Source organism: Syzygium oleosum, unplaced genomic scaffold, assembly GCF_021117445.2.
Source record: "Syzygium oleosum isolate NSW1041296 unplaced genomic scaffold, Sole_v2.1 Sole_v2.14, whole genome shotgun sequence".
NCBI classification, from domain to species: Eukaryota; Viridiplantae; Streptophyta; class Magnoliopsida; order Myrtales; family Myrtaceae; genus Syzygium; species Syzygium oleosum.
This window is the reverse complement of record NW_026607498.1, coordinates 4,020,283-4,040,239: the sequence shown is the minus strand read 5'-3', so window position 1 is coordinate 4,040,239 and position 19,957 is coordinate 4,020,283. Positions and strand designations below refer to the sequence as shown.

The following is a 19,957-nucleotide window of genomic DNA, read 5'->3' as shown; positions in this document are numbered from 1 at the left end:
ACCTTAACTTAAATATAATCTGAGTCAAATCCATTTAGATTAAGTTTTAGTTCACCTTTATTTCTTACAACTCATTTTAATCAATTCATAAAATTAAAGTGACTAATTTTAAATTCAACTCAGCAACTATGAATAGAAAAATGGGTTAGTGGACCCATTTTGTTACCTCTAGAAAAAACCAACTAGGCTAAGAAAAAGAATCAAATGATATTAAAATAATCTTCAACATGACATGGCAATAAGGTAAGGTTCACCAAATTCAGAACATGTAAATGATAACCTCCTCTTTTCCCAAAATCAATAGTAACTATTACAACAAAGTTCATAACAAATACAAAATGACTGCGGGAGCTTCAAAAATCAGACTAAACTTGGGAAGACAACACATCCTCAAACAGCTGAACAATCTCTCATTTCATGAGCAGATCGGACGATGCCAAAGTAAGCACTAGCAAATACATATTGACGACCAACCACATGACCAGAGACAAGCTGGTCCAGAGAAGCAACTCGGAGCCGAGAGTCCCAAAAACGATGTACAAGCACCTGTATATCAAGTTTAGGTATGCGGGTCCAGTCACTTTGATTAGCGTTATGAAATAGATCGCTTCGGAAATTATGTAAAATTGCAAATTCGTGGGGCTCAATGCGCCGGTATGTTGCGAATTGAAATACGCTATGACGAGCAGCTTGAACGAGGTGAATACAATGTGAAATCTCTTGGTGGAGTCAAAACTTTCCTTGCTGCTGAAGTTGTTCATCGTCCCTATGTTAAATCAAGAAGAAATTAAATTGGAAGAAAAGAAAGATTCGAAAGAGAAAAGAAACCGGCTGCTATAGAGATCTAAAGAGCATATTCACGTGAATGAATTCCGTACCTTTCCGAAGTCACTGCTTGATTCGGCATGCTGTGGAGGAGAAGGGGAAGCAAATGCAGAAGACCAAGGAGGATTCGAAGAGCAGGAAGAGACTTTGGAGGTGCCCCGGAGATCCTCCACTTGCTTGAACGTTGTCTGATCTCGAGCTTTTTGTTCTGTGTGTGTGTGTGTGAAGTAAGCAATGGGCTTGCTCCTTCGTCTTTGTGTATATAGTCCCACGCATGAGCTAAAAGACAGAGAAATAGGGAGAGGGGTAGCCATTCCTTCACCTTTGCGGGACTTTTGCAGATTGCGTGTCATCTCAACCGTTGAGATCAACGGTTGAGGACAATGTGGTGACGTCATTGTCCACATTCGGCAAGGACATGGGTGGTGGTGACGGGAGGTGACGTCCCCATTCGGGCAAAGAAATTTCCCATGTCCTTGCCCCTCCCCGCGTGGACTGTATAAAACTACATTATCTGCGAGCTATCCGAAAGCGGGGAGGGGGGTATCAACCCTTTGGAAAGGCGACAGGTCAGTTTTTTACGAGAGCCCTAGGGCTTGCAGTTCAAGTTGTAGGCAAGATGTAGATAGTCTGACAAGAGAGTCGAGGCCCAGAGAAAGGAAAAAAACATGCTGATAAAAACGGTTAAGGGATCGCATTATTCGTGTTCATTGGTCAAAGAGAGAATGATGCACCAATTTCCCTATTTCCTACAAGGAGATGTGTGTGGTCCTCGCTAGGGGTGTGCAAAAAACTCAGGACCGCCCAGGACCGCCCGGGACCGGACCGGAACCGGTGGTTCCCAAGGGGACCGGTCCGGTTCCCGGTTCCAATTTTTTGGAACCGGTGGGTATCGGTCTAGTTCCCGGCTCCCGGTGTGGAACCGCCCACCCGGACCGGACCGGTAATATAATAATAATATATTTATTTTTTAAATTTTTAATTAAAAAAATCGGACCAAAAAAAAATTAAAAAAAGGAAAAAGAAAAACGTAACTAGACACTCATAACTCTCTGCTCTCTTATATCTGGACACTCATTTGATGGGTACCCACTTGATTTATGGATGATGTGGTTAATAGAACCAATCATAGTATAGGAATTGTATGGAAAGTTATGTTCTTTTTTTTTTGTTCCGTTGATCCGATGTTGATCCACATATTTTTTTTTTATTTGTCCAGGAAAACTTGGTGGGACCGGTTCCATGGACCCGCCCGGGAACCGGACCGAACCGGCGGTCCGGTTCCCGGGCGGGTCCATGGAACCGACGGGCGGTCCTCGGTCCCAAAATTGAGGACCAACACTGTGCGGGTTGGTCCTAGGGTTAGGGGGTGGACCAGCCCAACCCGGACCATGCTCACCCCTACTCCTCGCTACAACGTGCATGCCTTGGGCTTTGGAGCTTCCTCTTATTCCGGGGTTCCGTATTAGGATATTAGTCCAGAGAGAGAGAGAGAGTTCAAATTTAATCGGAGATTTTCCTTCTGCACACTAAACAAAGGAGACGGAATCATTCAGTACTGTTGATCCACAGGTTCCGTTAATGGCGTTTCGTCCGAAGGTCACGTGTGAATTTTGCACAAACTATGGGAGTCGTACGTGCTCGAGCAAGCTCTAGCTTGGGAATTCGACTTCAGGAAGGGAAACGCAACCCCGACGGTTATTTAAATGGATGATCAGAATAAGAAACATGGTACGTACGCCATGAGCACTTTTGAGGTCGGAACTCTAGCCCAGAAAAGGTGAAGCGTATGTTAACCCTAATTTGCACAGACTAGCCTTTCATTCATTCTCGTGCCAGCAATGAGGAGGACGTGCATAGTTTCGCATCAGAGAAAAGCTTTTATACACATAGATTCGGAGGCCCAGTTTACATTCTGTTTGGCTATTGATCAATACATACCCGAAGCTTGAGAATTATACAAAAGCAGAGCGCTTACACATCCATTCCCTCTTCTGGTGCATGTAAAATTAATTACAGGAGCACAACTTTGCATGCATATACGAGGCATAGACAGCCGCCACTGGATAAACACACCAAATCATTGAAGCGGATCTTGTTCCTATTCACTTTCAGGATGTTTCCATGTTGCAAATCCGGGGCATAATCTTGGCAGTGGGCGACGAAGAGCTGCCCAAGAAAGTGATCCACAACAGGATTGCGTGCCGCCACCTCTACTAGAAATGGAATATCTTCTCATGCATTTGGCCAGCTGATTCAATCCCATAGTGACCAAATGGCACTAACTTCCCCAACGTCGTATGGACAAGTAGGGTCGAAGTAACGTCATGCTTTCATGGACTTAAGGCGAGAAAAATATTCATCTCTTCCTACTATAGTAACCCCCACCTCCAGGATAATTCGGATGACGTTGACGGGTCCCGCCTGTTCTCCCACCACCAGCTTCCCAGTTGTTACCCCGGCTAATCACTCTGCTACCACCACTCTGAGACCAATTCAAAGCCTGGGTCCCTAACCCATTAAGCTCCTCTTCTTCCCTGTCATTATACTCCAAAACCAGCCTCTTGATGTCTTGCTTCTCTTCAAGTTCGGCTGCTTCCTTCTGTTTGGTGCTCTGAACGAGAGAAGAGTCCCGAGGAATATACATCTGCTTAGTTTGTTGCTTGTTCCCTCGCTTCACAAGAACTTTGACTTGGATCTCCTTGCTTCCTCCACCCTCCTCATCCACTGCCTCATCACCGCTCTCTCCGCCGAGCCCTCTTCCATGATGATCTTTGGTGGACCCCTCAAATACACTCATTGGTATCATCATGTTTATAGTGGGCCGACCTCGGAGTTCTAGTCGGCGTTGCTCCATGCTCTCCTGCACCCAATGTTCTGTTAATTAACAAAATCGGCAAATTTTTTTAATAAATATCTCACCTTTTCTCCATTTGTCAATTTTATCCCCGCCCTTTTATGTCATCAAAACAAATCCTCACCTGTTGGACTCATATCAAATCTATCCCGTGATTCCCTCCAAAAACTACAGTGTAATCACCCTCTTGCTCTTTTCAGATATATATATATATATATATATATATATATATATATATATATATATATAAGATTCCCTTGAAGGCCGTATTTTGTTTAAAAAACTTTTATTTTTTATTTACAAAAGTAGTTCAAGACAAATTATAGTTTGGAAAATATAGATGTGAAATCATATAAATATTTTCCAACACGAGAGACAAAAATGAAAGAAATTGGGTGGGAGAAAATCACACAAAAAAATAAAAATTAAAGTTGAGGCAAAATTGGAGTTTGGGAAAGAATCTAGCGAAATATTCGCCATCGGAAATGGTGTTAAAGGACTTGGGATAGATATAAAAGAGATTTGAAAAAAGGTTGGGTGGTTTTCTCATAGGATTAAAACGTCAGGATAAGATTGAAAACCCTTGAAAAGGTTTGGATTAATTTCGTCATTTGACCTAATTAAAATTGCAATCAACTACAAGCTCCAAGTCATTCAATGTCTAACCCCTCCAGTCTTTAGTATAATATTGAAATTTTAACTCATTCAAAGTCGTGTAGAATATTCTTATAATTTTTTGAGAAGTAAAACAATTTGTCCCGCTTTGTTGAAGATAAAAATATTACTTCTAGCTTATGATAAATCAATCAAAACGGGCTATTGACGTACCTGCAAAACTGCCTTGAGTTCCTGCTCAAAATTGGCTTCTTCCAAGGGGTCCACCTCCGGTATCTTCTGTCTCACGTGGACTTCATCCTCATCAGAAGCAGATCCACGTGCATCATCATCCTCGTCTTCATCATCCTCACTATCACATCCATCATCAGGATTATCATCATCCAGCTCCTCTTCATCTCGTCCCGCGTCTATGGAGCCGCTGCCTGAATCAGTGTTGCTGTCGGCGATATCCTCATGCACCTCTCCATTTTCCTCCCTGCCATTTTCAATATTTCGGCCATTGGATGAGATTGTGTGTCTACTTTTCCCTGCCATCTTTTCTACATCAGAGTGCTTCTCACTGCTGGCTTTCTCACTGAAGGCAGTACGCTCATGCTCCTCGAGTTCTAACAGTGCAGCATTAACTTCTTCAATGGAGGAATATCGAGTCATGTTGGGACGCAAATCCGCAAACAAATCCTGTAACTCCAGATTGTAAAAAGACCGGGCACTTACATGAGGACATGATCAAACAACCAACAAATGTCATGAAAGCAGCATGATTTCAGCAATTAAACCTCTAGAAAGAGGAAAGTAGCTCAAAATTTCCTGCTTCAACCAAAATATGTCATTATTGCCTTATTGGTGTTCCAGAAAAAGTGCAACCTCATTTGATCTATAAAATAGACAGTCATGTAGCACACTACTCCTCTATGTCCTATTCATTCATTTCAATCTAGGAAGCATTCCCATGATGTAGAGCAACCACTGACCTGTAAGTCAAATTCAACATCCAATGGTAGTGCACCTTTGCCCAAAATGTACCTCTGGAAATGCATCAGGAATCGATCAAGTTTCCTCTTGGAAGAGCCACGGTCAAAGTAATGGCCACAGGTCTGAAGAAGTGTAATGACCAGCCTGATGCGAAAACAGTCTTCTGGTGGATCTAACACATCTTGCTGTTCAAGTAGATATTAAAACTACTCAGATTATTGTCCTCAAATGTCAAGCAACTAGCACATCTAAAACTCAAAGACGCGTAACCTAAGGTTTAGCCAAACGCACCGACCAAGTCAATAATTTCACACAGAGTAGACAATAATCATGATTTTGTGTTCAGGATATTTACATTTACAAGATACTCAAACACAGAAAAGACTAATGCAATCAGACGAACAACTAGACCCACCAAAACTTGGATTAGCCACGCATGGCAGCACTCAGTATAAACTGATTATAACACCACGAGGCCCACAAGCACCTGTTGAGCCTTTTCTAAGAAAGGGAACAGAAATGCATAAGAGCTGGCAGTGAGATTTCACATTACAAATGAAACAAGATACGCAGTTCTCGGCAGATGGTATTAGAAAAATCTTATCTTGATATCAAATAATCCCCATTTTTCAAAGTTACGTAACCATATTGAGCAGATTTATGCAAAGTAGTCTTTAGGACTACGTTAGTATTTAGATGATGGGGAAATTTTCCACAAACGCATAAAAGCATTCTAGGAAGGGATGAAAACTCTCCCCAGTATGTGCAATCCACCTCTGCTAGTTTCTGCAATCATTCAAGCAAGGTACCGTAAAGAACTTCAAGCAAGAAAAGGAATTAACTCCATACCTCTGCTGTGCCATGGCCAAAAACAAGAATCAAATAAAGAGTCTCGAATATAACAGATGAATCTACATGTTCATAGTTGTAAAGCTCTCCTAAGAAGCGCATATGCGCAACCCGCCTCTGCTGCATTCCATAATCATTCAGCTCAAGTCCAAGACGGATCTCTTCCAAAACCTGAAGTTAATAACAAAACGCCACACTTTTAACGGTTTTTCTCAATCAAATACAAAGGAAGATTAAATACAAAGAGAACAGGCATGCAAATACATCCAATACTCTTTTTCAATAAGTTATTCATTTCGCTCTAAGCTAGATCAAAAGTTATAAGACTATGCACACCACAAGCCTAATATTACATCCAAATACTCATCTGCAAGTAATATTTCCCTAACCCTTCCCTCTTTCTGTAAATTTTCAGTCGGATAGTTCTGGGACAGGGAACAGTAAAAACGTTTAAACGCTCAACTAGAATGGATTGGATTAACCAATAAACACTAGCTTCATGATTAAACAGAAGCAAAGATATGTCAGCGTGAGTTGCTGGAAAATTAAGTAGCCAATGCCTCAAAAAACAATTACCGAACACAACAAACTTCATCCAGTAAAAGGAGAATTTCTGAAAGCACAAACCTCATCAACAACGGCCACGGCAAATTCATCATGATAGCGGCTTAAACCAGCAGTCAGAGAAGCAATCAAGTGAATCTGACCGTATTTTCCTCTATGAACCTTCATAAAGCATTTTAAGAGGTATGCTTCGCATTCACTCCATGGTAATTTACGAAGTTGTCTCAGCACATGCTCAATGGTTGATTTATCCAGATCAGAGAAAAGCAATTTCCTGATGTACTGCCATAAATGAAAAGGATAGCAACAAAAAAAATTGTAACATGAAATAAATTACTGGATAACTGAAATCATGGCAGGTAGAATAAGAAAAGAAGTGATACCTGATGCAACGGTGGTCGAACTTTTGTTACTCGTGCAGACCTTTCAGGTGGTTTGCAGAGGTAATAAGCATTTTCTACAAGGGTGCTATGTCGAGGATCCAGGTTCTTGACATTTTTCAAGCGCATTAAAATTTCCAACATGTTAGCCATGCGAACAGTAGTTTCAGGAGAACGATATAGAAAACGACCGCATGTCTCAAGGAGATTACACGCCACATCAATGTTATGATGAGTGAAATCATCTAGACAAGCCTGGCAAGAAGAAAGCACAAATGAGGGAGCAAATACTTTCCTATGAACTGTTTTTCTCAACCCAAGTAAAGTTGATATCTGAACAGTCAACCAATACCTGAATTTGATAGGAAACATAAAACAAATGCATACGAAACTATAAAGAAATATGGAGACACGTCAAGCATTATGTTATAAATTTCAGCAAAAATTACATCAAGTTTCCTCACCATATAAGCAAACTTAAAAAACTTCTTATAGATGTCTTTCTTTCCTTGATTTCTAGCATCTAAATAACTTAAAAGCTTATTGAGATGTGTCTACATGGGTCTCAGAAACTGAGTCGGACTAATAAATTCCACCACCTTGAATAGTTATCTAGAAAATCCAGAACATCCATTTACTTGTCTCCTTGACTATTAAGTGCAAAATCACACAATAATTGCAAACTAATAAGCCAATCTCATCCACATCTCAGGACTGGAATTTTGTTACACAAATTAACCAACTCGCTTGTTGCACTCATGATCATACCGAAAATGCTATACTTTGGTGCTCATTTGCACATGTATAGTTATCTGACCTTCCACTAGCATAAAATGATCCTCCTTGTGCTTAAATAGCTAAAAGAATTCACTGTGGTGCAAACACATGCGAATCCATACAAAAGAAAAGATGAGACAATAGAGATTCTCAACTCGAGATCCAAGGCTCACCGAATGCCGATGGAAGTGAGATGCTTGGTTGCATGCAGCTTACCTTCAAACAGCTGAAAACAAGGCCAGCAGGAGCAATCCTGAACTTGCAGAGTTCTCCAATAAATCTAATATTTCTGATTTTAGTTTCTATATTCATTTGGTCCTGCAAACAAATTGAATTTGACCGTCATTGTAATATTTGAAAAAAGCACTCCAAAAACCAAAATCCTGTAGATGTCAGATGACAAGCTAGTTAAGAGAAAAGCAAACGCTGGTAAGCTCCAGAATCTGACGACACCTTTTTATTAATGAGGAAATTAAACTCCTCCTCCAACATTTGAAGCAGCATAGTGGATACATCCTTCATGCAAGTAGACAGTGTGGCAACCATCCTTGAGTAATAGGGAAGCAGTTCCAGAGAGGTCCTGGGGACATTAAAAAGTGCCCTCACAAGCCTTTTACGATTAGACTTTGAATTTACATAACAAAACTCCACCTGAACATTAAAAATAATTGAAGTTACCACATAAAAGCATAAAAATAATGCAAGACCAAAGAAATAACTGTGATTACCGTTAATTGATCAATAAGGTCCCGACTCACACAACCAGGAAGCCTTTGCACTAGGGCATCCAAACTTGTTGCTTCCAGTCCTTTGACTTTCTCCTTCTCGTTTTCCACTTTTTTCTCCACTTCTTTTTCTTTGCCTTTCTCTTTATCCATATCTTTTGTCTTTTCCTTATCCTTTTCTTCTTTATCTTTCTCTTCCTTGTCCTTCCCTTTTTCAACAACTTTTCCCTCCTGTGAGGAGCCTGGTTCAACAGAAATCTCCACTCTTTCCTCAGCAATTACTTGACCTCGTTCAGGATCGGTCGCTGATTCCTTCTCCAAGTAAACACCAAAGTAAATGTGAGAAACTATAGCCTAGAAAGAATCTCTGCATAGAATATGTACAATGGAAGAAAATGAAGCAACCTGCATGCTCATGATCTTATCAATAAAGAAACGTCTTTAAAGGTTCAAAAACAAAATCTGGAGGAAAATAAATAAACCAGAGGGATTGCAAAGATATAATGGTTTTACAGAAAGCATATAAGTAAATGTATCTAAATCTTCTTCTTTTTGAAGAGAAAAAAGGGGAAGGGGGAACCTATCATTCAGACAACAGAATCACAGTACTAGTAATAACTTAGCAATTAAAAGTTATCTTTCAATGGAGGAAGATGAAAAGACTTGACCAAACAAAGATGAAACAAATTTCCATCAGAGTAGGATAAAAAAATTTAAGGGTTATCAAATCACATTACTAGCAATCAAATTCATCAGAACCACATTCTAGAGATAAACCCTCGATATGGAAAAGAAATGAATATCAGACTAGACCATTAAATCAATGCAGACCACGTGCCAGCTTCTCAAGTACCCAGCATATCCAAATTGAACTACGGCTATAGACTACTAATCTGATCTACCAGCAGTCATAAGTCTAGAGACTTATAATTTCATAAAGAAACCAATGCTGAACATGCATGGCACCATCAATTCATTACAGTAGAAATACTACAGGGAAAGCAGAAACCAAATGCACCACTAAAATAAATAGATGAGTCTCAATCCCATAGGCCATTAAATTACTGAAAAACCCCAGCATGATGCACCAATATAGTAAGTAGTGAATGGCATGGATGCACAAAATAATTCATGATATTACCTGAATACATGCCTATCCCCAACATCAACAAAAGAACTTCCAAAAAATGGGCATGACAAACAATATCCTTATGATTTGTATTAAGCTATATTTGTCATTCGTTGCATGTGACTTGAGCTGAATATATTAGAAAGGAATTTACTACCATGACTTAGTGATCCTCAAACTTCATGAAGAACTGCACTTCGGAATTGGTGATTAAGATATTACAAAGAACTGAGAGCAGGGCAGAGCAGGGCAAGAAAAAGTAGGGCATGATCCCAAAATAATCATATAAACATCAGTGAAAAGAATAAGAAAGATTTCACTCAACTTGACCACAATTACTAGGGGAGGGGGCGAAATGACTTGAATCTCAAGAAACTAAATTTCGAACTTCAATTCATAATGCTGCTAACTTACAGTTGGTTGATCTTGTGGCTTCGTAGATTGCTCATTCACTTTAGGCTCGACTTCCCCAAGTAATACTGCTGGAACGAATGCTCTAGGAACGTTGAATCATTATGGAACTCAGTGAGTTCGAATTTGGATGATTGATATCAGGAAAAAGCTCTTTCACAAAGGAGTTGGTAAAAAACTAACAAAAGCATCCATTACGACAAACCTTAGGTCGGGAAGGCAATCATAGAAAGCCCTTGTATCTTCATCATCCCACAATGCTTCTGCCGGAGAAGAATCTTTCGCAGCAGGAGAAGAAGCATACTCTCCACTAGTCATCCTTGTTGTGTGGCCATCCTCGGGCATCACTGGAGGCTGCATATCAAGAGCTTCTGCCAAACTGTGAAATTGAGACAATTGCAAGTCAGTAATAAGAAATATACCATCTCACATGAGCAAACGCAAGCATGTGACTCTGCTTTTGATCACATGGCAATGCATAAAGATGAGCATTCGATGGGAGATGATGCGCTAGAAATCTCAGCGACATTTTACCATTATCGATTTTTCCCTTAGTTTGAATAGCAAATACATAATGAGAAATGGCTCGTATCAAAAAGACTCATTAACTTGTATTTGACAAACCTTTTAGGTTCAAGATTAGTTTGAAAGGAATTTATTGAGTTTCCCAGAGCACTCATTTAAATATAACACTCATGGGGGAGGGGGAGAGGGAGAGAGAAAGCAAGCAAAAAGTAAATAAATTATGATATTAAACTTCAATAACAAGGAATACAAAAGAGTATGAAACTGCAAATTACAGACAGGAACATCCCTTGACACTACCATGCAACCCGATAGCATGGGTTAATATTTCATAACACTTCTGCAACTAATTAAGAGGGCATAAATTATGACAAACTAGGCACGAAACACATGATAAATTAGCATGAAGATCATGGGAATATAACCTGCAGCAGGCATTAAAACCAGATACAAGCATGTTGCTACAGAAAGGGTGAATTCACTAAAAAACCCCCAACTTTGGGTCAAGTCCCAAATCTATTCCGAACATTTTTGTCAAAAAAAAAATCCCAAAGTTTAGGTCCAGTCCCAAATCTGCCCCGATCTTTTTTTTATCTCAGAAAAAATCCCAAACTTTAAGTTCAGTCCCAAATCTGGCCCAAATTTTGTTGTGTAAAATAATTCAATTTATTTTCAAAAATATACCCCGTGATCCAGTCCCAACTTGACGCGGCACTTCCACATTTATAACAAATCCATATCAACAAAGTAATGGGGCGATAGGTACAGATTGACGTCGCATTTCCACTTCGATAACAAATCCAACCCAATAAAAATTGTTGAAATTCTCCAAAATAAAACCATTCTAGGATATGAAAGTTAAGGACGATAACAAATCCACCCCAAAAAAAATTTAATTTAAAAAAAACTAATTTTTAAATTAAGTCCAAATTTGCTCAGAACTTTTCTTTATCTACAAAAAAGTCCCATTACTTTGTTGATGTGGATTTGATGTCGACGTAGAAGTGCCACATCAAGTTGGAACTGGATTACGGGGTATATTTTTGAAAACAAATTGAATTTTGGTAATTTCTTTTACATAAAACAAAATTCGGGGTAGATTTGGGACTGGACCTAAAGTTTGGGTTTTTTCTGAGACAAAAAAAAATCCATGGCAGATTTGGGACTAGTAAAGTTTGAGATTTTTTATGAGACAAAAAAAAGTTCAGCGCAAATTTGGGACTTGACCTAAAGTTGAGGGTTTTTTAGGGAATTAGGCCGCTACAAAAAGCAAAAGTTGTCCACTTATAAGAAGATTAATAACCACATTACTCTCCCAAGGTGTATAAAACATGGAGAATAGTTACTTACGAGGATATGTTACGATATAAATGGTCATAAGATTTCCGCAGCTTTTCATAGGAAGAAACATTCTCATCACTAAGTTCTCCTTTCGCATTCAAGATCTTTGCATTTTCATGCTCCATGTGCCGAAGTGCCTATCATACAAAAAATGCAGGAAAAATTGTTAACTAAACCACAAACTATGAGGAATAAGAGGATGATGAAGACTATGCTCCAAGTAGTCATCACATAACCAATATAAAGCAGAATATGCATGGAAATGAATTAAAGTTTGACTACTTACAAATGTTTTTTTGTTTGAAACTAGGTAGGAGCATAGCAAATGTTAAGAGAAAGAAAGAAAGGGAGTAGAAAAACGATTTTCTACTTTTTGTGTTTGGATAAGAGAAAATAGAGAAAAGGAAAGTGTACAACTAGACATTATTATAAGACTAATCAGTGATTTGCAAATTTCCTCTCCCAATTTCAATCGCTTTTTGAGGGACCAATCTTCTCTACAATATCCATCCAAGTTTCCTCCCACTTTCCATCTCTCCAACTTCTTCATTCTTCCAATCAGGGTAAAATCCATTCTTACGTTTTCAACCTTTTCTCTCTCTACCCACCACCAAAAAAATGGGTAAAATCTCACCAAAATACCAAGTAAAGAGATATTTCTTACCTCATGCTCAGACTGAAGTAATCCAGCCGCAGAATCATAATATGCATGAACTGCCTTCCTGAAGATTTTCTTTTGCTCTGCTGTTATGTTGAGGCCCTTATAGAACTGTATTAAAAAGACAACAAGATAAAGAACGCAAAAATTGCAATAATCAAAAGTAGGCATTCACAGACGATACACCGCCACAAACACATATATTGAACAAGGGTACGCATTCTGAGCATCAAAATTCTTTTGCATACTTTCTTACTTGTTCTCAAATTTTATCCAGTGACTTGAAGTGATTTGATTTAATTTGAGAGAGAGAGAGAGAGAGAGAGAGAGAGAGAGAGAGAGAGATGCAAAATCTCGAAAGGTGACAACACTGTCTACGCTAGGGCTCAAGAGAGACTTTGATCATGAACTTGTATAGAACTCTGCCAGAAAGCATGTGGACTAAGAAATGTATTAGAATATGCTCAAGAATTAGGAAGCAAACATGAACACCAGTGAGATAACTACCAAATACATGGAAAGTGTAAATTCTTATTATTTAATGCGGATAAAATGCTTAGAATCATCATCTCCGTTTGAGAGATTTATATCAGTCACATCCAATATTTGCCCAGGTAGGCCAGTGGGTAACGCTGGAAATGACTCAACATTTTACCTCAACCGGCTACAAAACTAGTCTCCTCTTCATGGAAAAGCTTGTCATGCAGGAAGTCGAATAGCAGACCTGGCGTATCCTCTGTGCGAGAGGGAAGAGGGGGGGGGGGGGGGGCAAGATTGCTGACTAATGGAAACATGAATATTCATTTCATTCAGGGTCAACCGATTGCTTCTTTGATGTTTGACCTTTCTAGTTAGGAGTGAGCATCCCTTCATATATATTGTCGACAATGTCAACAGAGAGGGCACAAAGCAATTTTGCTTATGGCATTACTCTCACCCAGAAGAAAGATATGACTTCTTCTCCCAACAGTCTCACAAAAAATTAGAAGAATGTAATCAAAGCTCTTAATTGCAAAGATTTGCCTTTTTTAACAATATAACTTATTGTCTGTAACAACAATAATCCAAACAAGATCCAAACAACCAGAGAAAAGAAGTACCTCTTCATAAATTTCTTGTCCAGTAAGCGGAAGACCCAAAAAAATTCTCCCTTGCCGAGCAAAACTAGCAAGAAGAGCCAAATTTGACTGAGTGGTATCCCGATCCTTCAAGTGCTCTACGCTCGTCAGATCCTTGATGATATTTATGAAGATCCCACCGTCTTCTATTACTCCAACAAAGTAAAGTTCCAAAAGCAACTTAAGAGTGCTGCGTTTTTTCATGGCCTTCAAGTTTCTTTCTGCATCTAAGTCATCCACAGATTTTCCAGGAAAAAATATTTTCAAGAGTCCTTGGATCAAGTTTGGAGAGAAGTCTTTGTATCTTTGATGAAGCAATGAGCATATCTAGAAAGAATATATCGGTATCAGACGGAGCAGTGTAGACAAAAAATTGAAAGCAATATGCAAAAAAGATTCGATGAATGGCAAACATTTCATGGATCTCCATAATTTACAATAATACATATTTCTTGGCGTACATGCTTTATCATGTGTTCAAAAATATAAGATGCCGTTAAAATAATGTCAGCCAGAATCTGCAGACTACCTGAACTGCTGCTTGTATGTCGGAACTCCTGAGTTTGGCATCACATATGGCTGTCACCGCTTCACTAACAAATTTACTAAGATTGACCCCCCGCAAGTCATCCATCAGCCCTTCTCGCTGCTCTTCGTTTATCTGTTTTAGCTTTTTTATCACGGCCGTATTACGCTTGATGCTAGAATCTAGTATCCTCAGGAAGCTCGAGTCTGCAGGGAAGCACAGATGAGCTACGAAGCAGGAGACGGATTACCAATCTTAAATATTATGCCTAACTAAGGATTTGTCAGATTTCCTAATAAAACTCCATAAAGTGATAACATACAAACATGACATCCCATTTCTCAACAGCAAAAAAACCAAACAAAACCCCTTTTAAACTACTCGAACCAAAGTCATCGCAAGTCACAAATGCATCATGGTGCACCTAGTAAGAGAATGTGACTAATTTTCAATTCTAATCCTTCAAAAGGTTCATGTGTCTCTGGATAGGAAGTTACAACATATCACCATCCAGACCAACTAGGCCTCCAGCCTTCAAGTGAACAGCAGTTTAACTACCTTGTAACCCATTCTAATTGTTTGATTCTCAACCCAACCATGTTTATTGGGAATAGACACATTGAGCAACAAGGTATTAACTTGAGATTGAGACCTCGTTAAGATCTCTCAATGCAATTTTTTTCACTTTCACCTGAACTGCAAAATAACACCTAGGAAACCTTCAATTACCTAACCTGTAAATTCTTATGTACCATACCATGCTGCAACAACCCGTTAAAAGCATGCAATGTATTACCGGCACTGGATACAGATGAGAAATGTAAATTATAATCTTATTAATGTCATTGCCAAGTCATCCCTGGACGATGTCATTCCATCATCCCTCCCTCAATCATCCGCATCTCCTCAGTCAAATTACAAATCTCTTGGGAATAAGGACTACTGTTTCTCGGAGATTGGGCAACATAAGGTAGGGATAGTAAACCTGCACTGCTTCAGGTCAAAACACCCGCCTCTCTGACATATACAACCTATAAGTCAATGCAGCATTACCAGAATTTCTGGACAGCAACAAAGGAAGAACTAGATCAACAGACAAAAGACATCTTCACCACATTTCGACAGTCATTCAAGAACCCCATCCTTCTAAGTGCTAAGTTATTAGCGGCAATAATTCAGTTTTGCAATTGCCTACCCTGGCACCTGCATCATTTCTTACCAGGCCTTTCCGGATTCAGGTTGCTTTGACGAAGAGCCATTTTGGCGTCAATCAACTTCTTAAGTTCCTCTTGACGAGCAACATTCTCCTGGAACAATTCAATACAACAGATACACCCACACCAATTAGCTCATCGGGACATTAGAATACATGCTTCACATAAAGCCTGCGACTGAAAGGGGGTCGAGGCAAAGACGACAGTTCCCAGCAGCAGATAGAGAACCCACCTCCTCGTCCTGCTTGGGGTGTTGCTCACCGCCAGAACGGCTTTCCCCTTCGTTACTATCCATCTCGCTAACTTTCTCCTCCTAAAGAACCCTGGGATGCTCACTAACGTTAGCTAACAGAGATACAGAAAACGGAGATTGCAGGCCATCGAGACACGAGAAGCGCATAAGAGCAGGCAATTCAGAACAAGAACCCATTGAACTCCTGAGGAAAAGCCTAAGGAAACTTGACGCACGACGGGAAACACAGCAATTGGGAGCGAGGTACATGGAAGAAACTGATTCGAACCGAAACCCTAGCCAGAGGAACAGGGAAAAGAGCAGTAGACTCTAGGGATGTCAATGGCTCGGGCCGGGCCGGGTCTTCATGATACCCGACCCGACCCGAAATATTGAACATTTGTGCTTGGCCCGACCCGAACCAAGACCAGAACAAGATATATCCACACGATCGGGTCGGGTCGGGTCAGGTTCCAAATTTTTATTTTTTATTTAGGTTTAAGATAGACAGAGACCCTTCACATCGATAGGACAAATCGAAAACTTCAACGGAGCAATAAAGAAACAGAAAAATACATCCTGGCGTACATGCATTATATATCAAGCTTCTAAGACCTCTCTTAGAACAATTGCTGTCGGACTCCAAGTTTCCCGACGTTGTTCTCACTAACCAGATCACTAGCTGAGAAAACTCCAGTAATTTAATATACAAGAAAAAGGTTGGGGGTGGGTTTGGAAGCATTAAGTCCATTCCAATATTACTTTCAAAGAAACCAATCTGCCAAGAACAATAGATTCAATTTGCTGACTCACGAGACTATCCAGTGAAAGTTTGACTTTCATTTACTAAGAAATTTTACACATTCAAGTCAACAATGTTTAATTTGATAGCCTAGAGAAGACTATTCGGACGTTCCATCATATTATAAGATATAATGCACTCAAAACCAGAGAGAAAAGAACTCGCGGGTGTCGAGAAATGGACCACAATTCATAGACTTTCGACTGTAAATGTTGAATGAATGGAATCTCCCAACAACATGACCCTATTGACATTCAAACCCCACCCCCAAGACAGGAACAAATACCGATAGAACTAGAACGCCTCTCCGAAAGAGCGCATCAACTAAGCTACAATCTCAACATCCACGGCTAGTTCGCAACAGGTGCAAATACAGCCCATGTAGCACCGACACGTTCCAGAGGCGCCACCGTGTCGGTGTCCGGCGCAAAAAGGGGAGGGAGAAAGAAGAAAGAAAAGCCCCATCTCGTCAGATCTCTCGCTCGCCAGAGCAATCAATGAACAAGGGACACATACCGCATAATCTATCCCCGATCCCTTTCGGCGGCGGTCAGCGAGCACCCGCCGTTGATCTGGAAGGCGGTGGGAGCCAATTGATTGATGGTGTCGGGTGATCGACGTCAACGAGGAGGAGGAGGGAGGGAGGGAGTGAGAAGCGAGAAGAGACGAAGAAGAAGAAGCCGCCTTCGCGGTTTCGCCCAGGACCCTTCCGAATTCCCCCACCAAATCGGAGGCTCGGATGCTGCGAACCCCACCACGACGACGAAGAATCCTCTCGAACCGGAGTTTTCGCGGCGGCGAGAGATGCCGGAGATCTGATCGGAGAAGTGGGAGAGAGAGAGAGAGAGAGAGAGAGAGAGAAAGATAAGAGTCGAGAGAGGAGAATCTAGGGAAAGAAAACGCAAAGAAGAGTAGACGACGATAGCTTCTTAAAAAAAAGTTTTTTTTTTGTGGCACGTGGGGGCAGAAGGGAGCCCTTACGGTACGACTGGGGAGGAAAAAAACACGAAAATGGGTAACCCCAAGAGAAAAATATATATGGATGGCCAAACAAAAGGAACTTTTTACTATATCGAAATTAATTTTTATTTATTTATTTGTGAATTTGTACCGAATTAATTTGATTAAAATAATTATAAAAGCTCCAACATTACATGAGCCATAGCAGTTACCGGCTTGAACTTAGATTCTGCGATCGGCTTTTCTTTAATCGGGAAGAGATCGGGGTGCGACTCCCACACCTTCTTCTTGAAAGCCGATTTAACCTGCAACGAACTGACCCACCACGACAAACCGACATCAAAGTCGTACACCATGGTTCCCACAAAAAATGGAGGTCGTGCACAAGCAAATCTTGAGCAAGACCCACACCCTAGTCCAATGCTTCATAATTACTGAATAGAGGCAGGTAAGGTTAGACCCATCATTCTACGACCACAGCCTAGTCCAATGCTTCCAGAGAAAAGGGAAAGAGCGGGAGAGAGAGAGGGGGGTAACCTCGACTACTTGGAGAGGAGCTAATTCTCGTTGATCTTACGACCACCGCCTTTGGGAGTGTTGCTGGCTCCGTCCTTCCGCTTATCACCTTCGATAGCTTCTTCTCACCCGAATCGAATTCAGACACCCAATCAGACAACCAACACACGAAAACCATCACATGTAAAATCCGTAGCACGCAATCGAGATCACGCTCTGCAACTGCGATCTCTTCGCAAGACTGCGAACGAATCAATCAAGGGAAGGAAGGAAGGAAGACGCTTACACTTTTCGCACAGTGCGCGTGTAGACACACTTTTCGTCAAGATACTCTGCAACCTCAGCTTGTTGTTTGTCACCGATGGAAGAACGAAGAAGAAGATAGGATTTCAGTGAACGTCCGCAAGAATGAACCTCAGCATGTTGTTTTGGTTGGGCTCAGGTGTGAACAAGAAGAAGCTGTGTTTCATTGTTAATTGTTTTGGTTGGGCTCGGGTGCCCAAGTCCAATTGTTTTTTCTGTTACCCAAACAAGTTGAGGTCTAACTCGACCCAATACAAAAATTTTCGGATCGGGTCGGGTCGGGTCGGGTTGTGTTTGGCCAAGTTCTTTTGACACCCCTAATAGACTCTACCTCGTCGATTTCGTGAATGCAAATTGCTTACCCGATCGGAATTGCAGAGAGAGGCGTCATCGGCGCCGGAGAAGTAGAAGGCATGAACTAAGAGAAAGGCTTTGCAGAAAGAGAGAGGGCACGGTTGTCGGACGTGGCCTTTGACGTGAGCCTCAAGGGTCGGAAACGGTCCCGATAGAAGAAGACCGCTCTGCATTTCGCTTCCGCGACTTCGATTTTGGACCAACACAACCCGTCGTGTAAGCTAAAATCACATATATGCATATGTATAATACATTATGTTATACAGTTGCGGAGTTCATATAGTTGTTGTCAATATGATGTATTACTTGCATGGGAAATTATCCAAAATATCCTAAATATAGTACACTTTTGTCAATTCAGTTACAAACCTTTTAATTATGCCAATTGAGTCCATCCGACTAGATTTATGACTTTTTGGATAATTTTCCAAGGCGATGGCTACCCTCACTTGATGGGGACCTCCGCCGGCCATCAACAAGGTGCGGCGATGGCCGGCAGAGGAAAAAATGAAAAAAGAAAAGTAAAGAAGATACATAGAAGAAAAGAAAAAAAAAGAAAAAAAATAAAAATTGATTAAAAAATCAAAAATATTATTAAAAATTATCCATGTCAATGCCAGCCATGCCATATAGAACAGTTGATATTCACGTCAACGATTTCCAGCCAAAATTGGCCGGAGGGACTTAATTGGTAAAACACGAAAATATTTAGGACTTAATTAGCACAATTAGAAAGCTTAGGATTAAATTGGCATAAGTGCAATATGTGCAGGATTTTTTGGATAATTTTTCAAGCGAGGGCTGCCCTTACTCGATTCAGGGAGGGTGGCCCTTGCCTAAGGGCGGCGACCTCTGCTGGCCATCAACAAGGTCTGGCGATGGCCGGCGGAGGGAAAAAGGGAAAAGAAAAGAAGAGATATGGGAAAAAGAGTAAAAAAAAGAAAAGTAAAGAAGGAAAAGAGAAGAAAATAAAAAAGGGAAAAACAAAAATTATAAAAAAAATGGAAAATATTATTAAAAATTGTCCAAGTTAGTGCCGGAAGTGCCACGTAAGATGCCCGACGTCCACGTAAGTGATTTTCAGCCAAACTTGACCAGATCGACTTAATTGGTAAAACGTGAAAATGTTGATGATTCAATTTGGCATAATTAAAAGGTTTATAACTAAATTGGCAAAAGTGCATAGGTTCATAATTTTTTGGACAATTTTTTCATACTTGCATAGTATGGGCACCGATATAACTCGTTTCAAATAATATATTGTGGAAAATTCCCACAAATTTGCATCCATCTCGATCAAT

The 19,957-nt window shown here is 40.4% G+C and overlaps 1 protein-coding gene across 1 annotated transcript; it reads right to left on the bottom strand.

The window, feature by feature from the left end:
* Positions 1–2,780: 2,780 nt before the first annotated feature.
* On the bottom strand, positions 2,781–17,385 carry LOC115667598 (regulator of nonsense transcripts UPF2-like). Its single transcript, XM_056317734.1, has 18 exons — positions 17,040–17,385; positions 15,722–15,812; positions 15,495–15,582; positions 14,279–14,481; positions 13,732–14,076; positions 12,638–12,742; positions 11,983–12,110; positions 10,313–10,486; positions 10,111–10,192; positions 8,571–8,879; positions 8,296–8,493; positions 8,059–8,160; positions 7,069–7,320; positions 6,749–6,967; positions 6,122–6,292; positions 5,272–5,457; positions 4,511–4,978; positions 2,781–3,688 (listed from the first exon to the last, which is right to left on the bottom strand). The coding sequence occupies exons 2-18, from the start codon at positions 15,782–15,784 to the stop codon at positions 3,185–3,187; spliced, it is 3,597 nt and encodes a 1,198-aa protein (XP_056173709.1). The 5' UTR covers positions 15,785–15,812; positions 17,040–17,385; the 3' UTR covers positions 2,781–3,184.
* Between the last annotated feature and the right edge of the window lie 2,572 nt (positions 17,386–19,957).

What these genes read in the sequence shown, in the direction of transcription:
- LOC115667598 (XM_056317734.1), bottom strand. Translation starts at nt 15,784, where the DNA reads ATGGATAGTAACGAAGGGGAAAGCCGTTCTGGCGGTGAGCAACACCCC. An exon ending in GATTGCCTTCCCGACCTAAG is followed by an intron (nt 10,193 to 10,312) that starts GTTTGTCGTAAT and finishes CAACGTTCCTAG; the next exon opens with AGCATTCGTTCCAGCAGTAT. An exon ending in ATGTTGAATTTGACTTACAG is followed by an intron (nt 4,979 to 5,271) that starts GTCAGTGGTTGC and finishes CTGGAGTTACAG; the next exon opens with GATTTGTTTGCGGATTTGCG.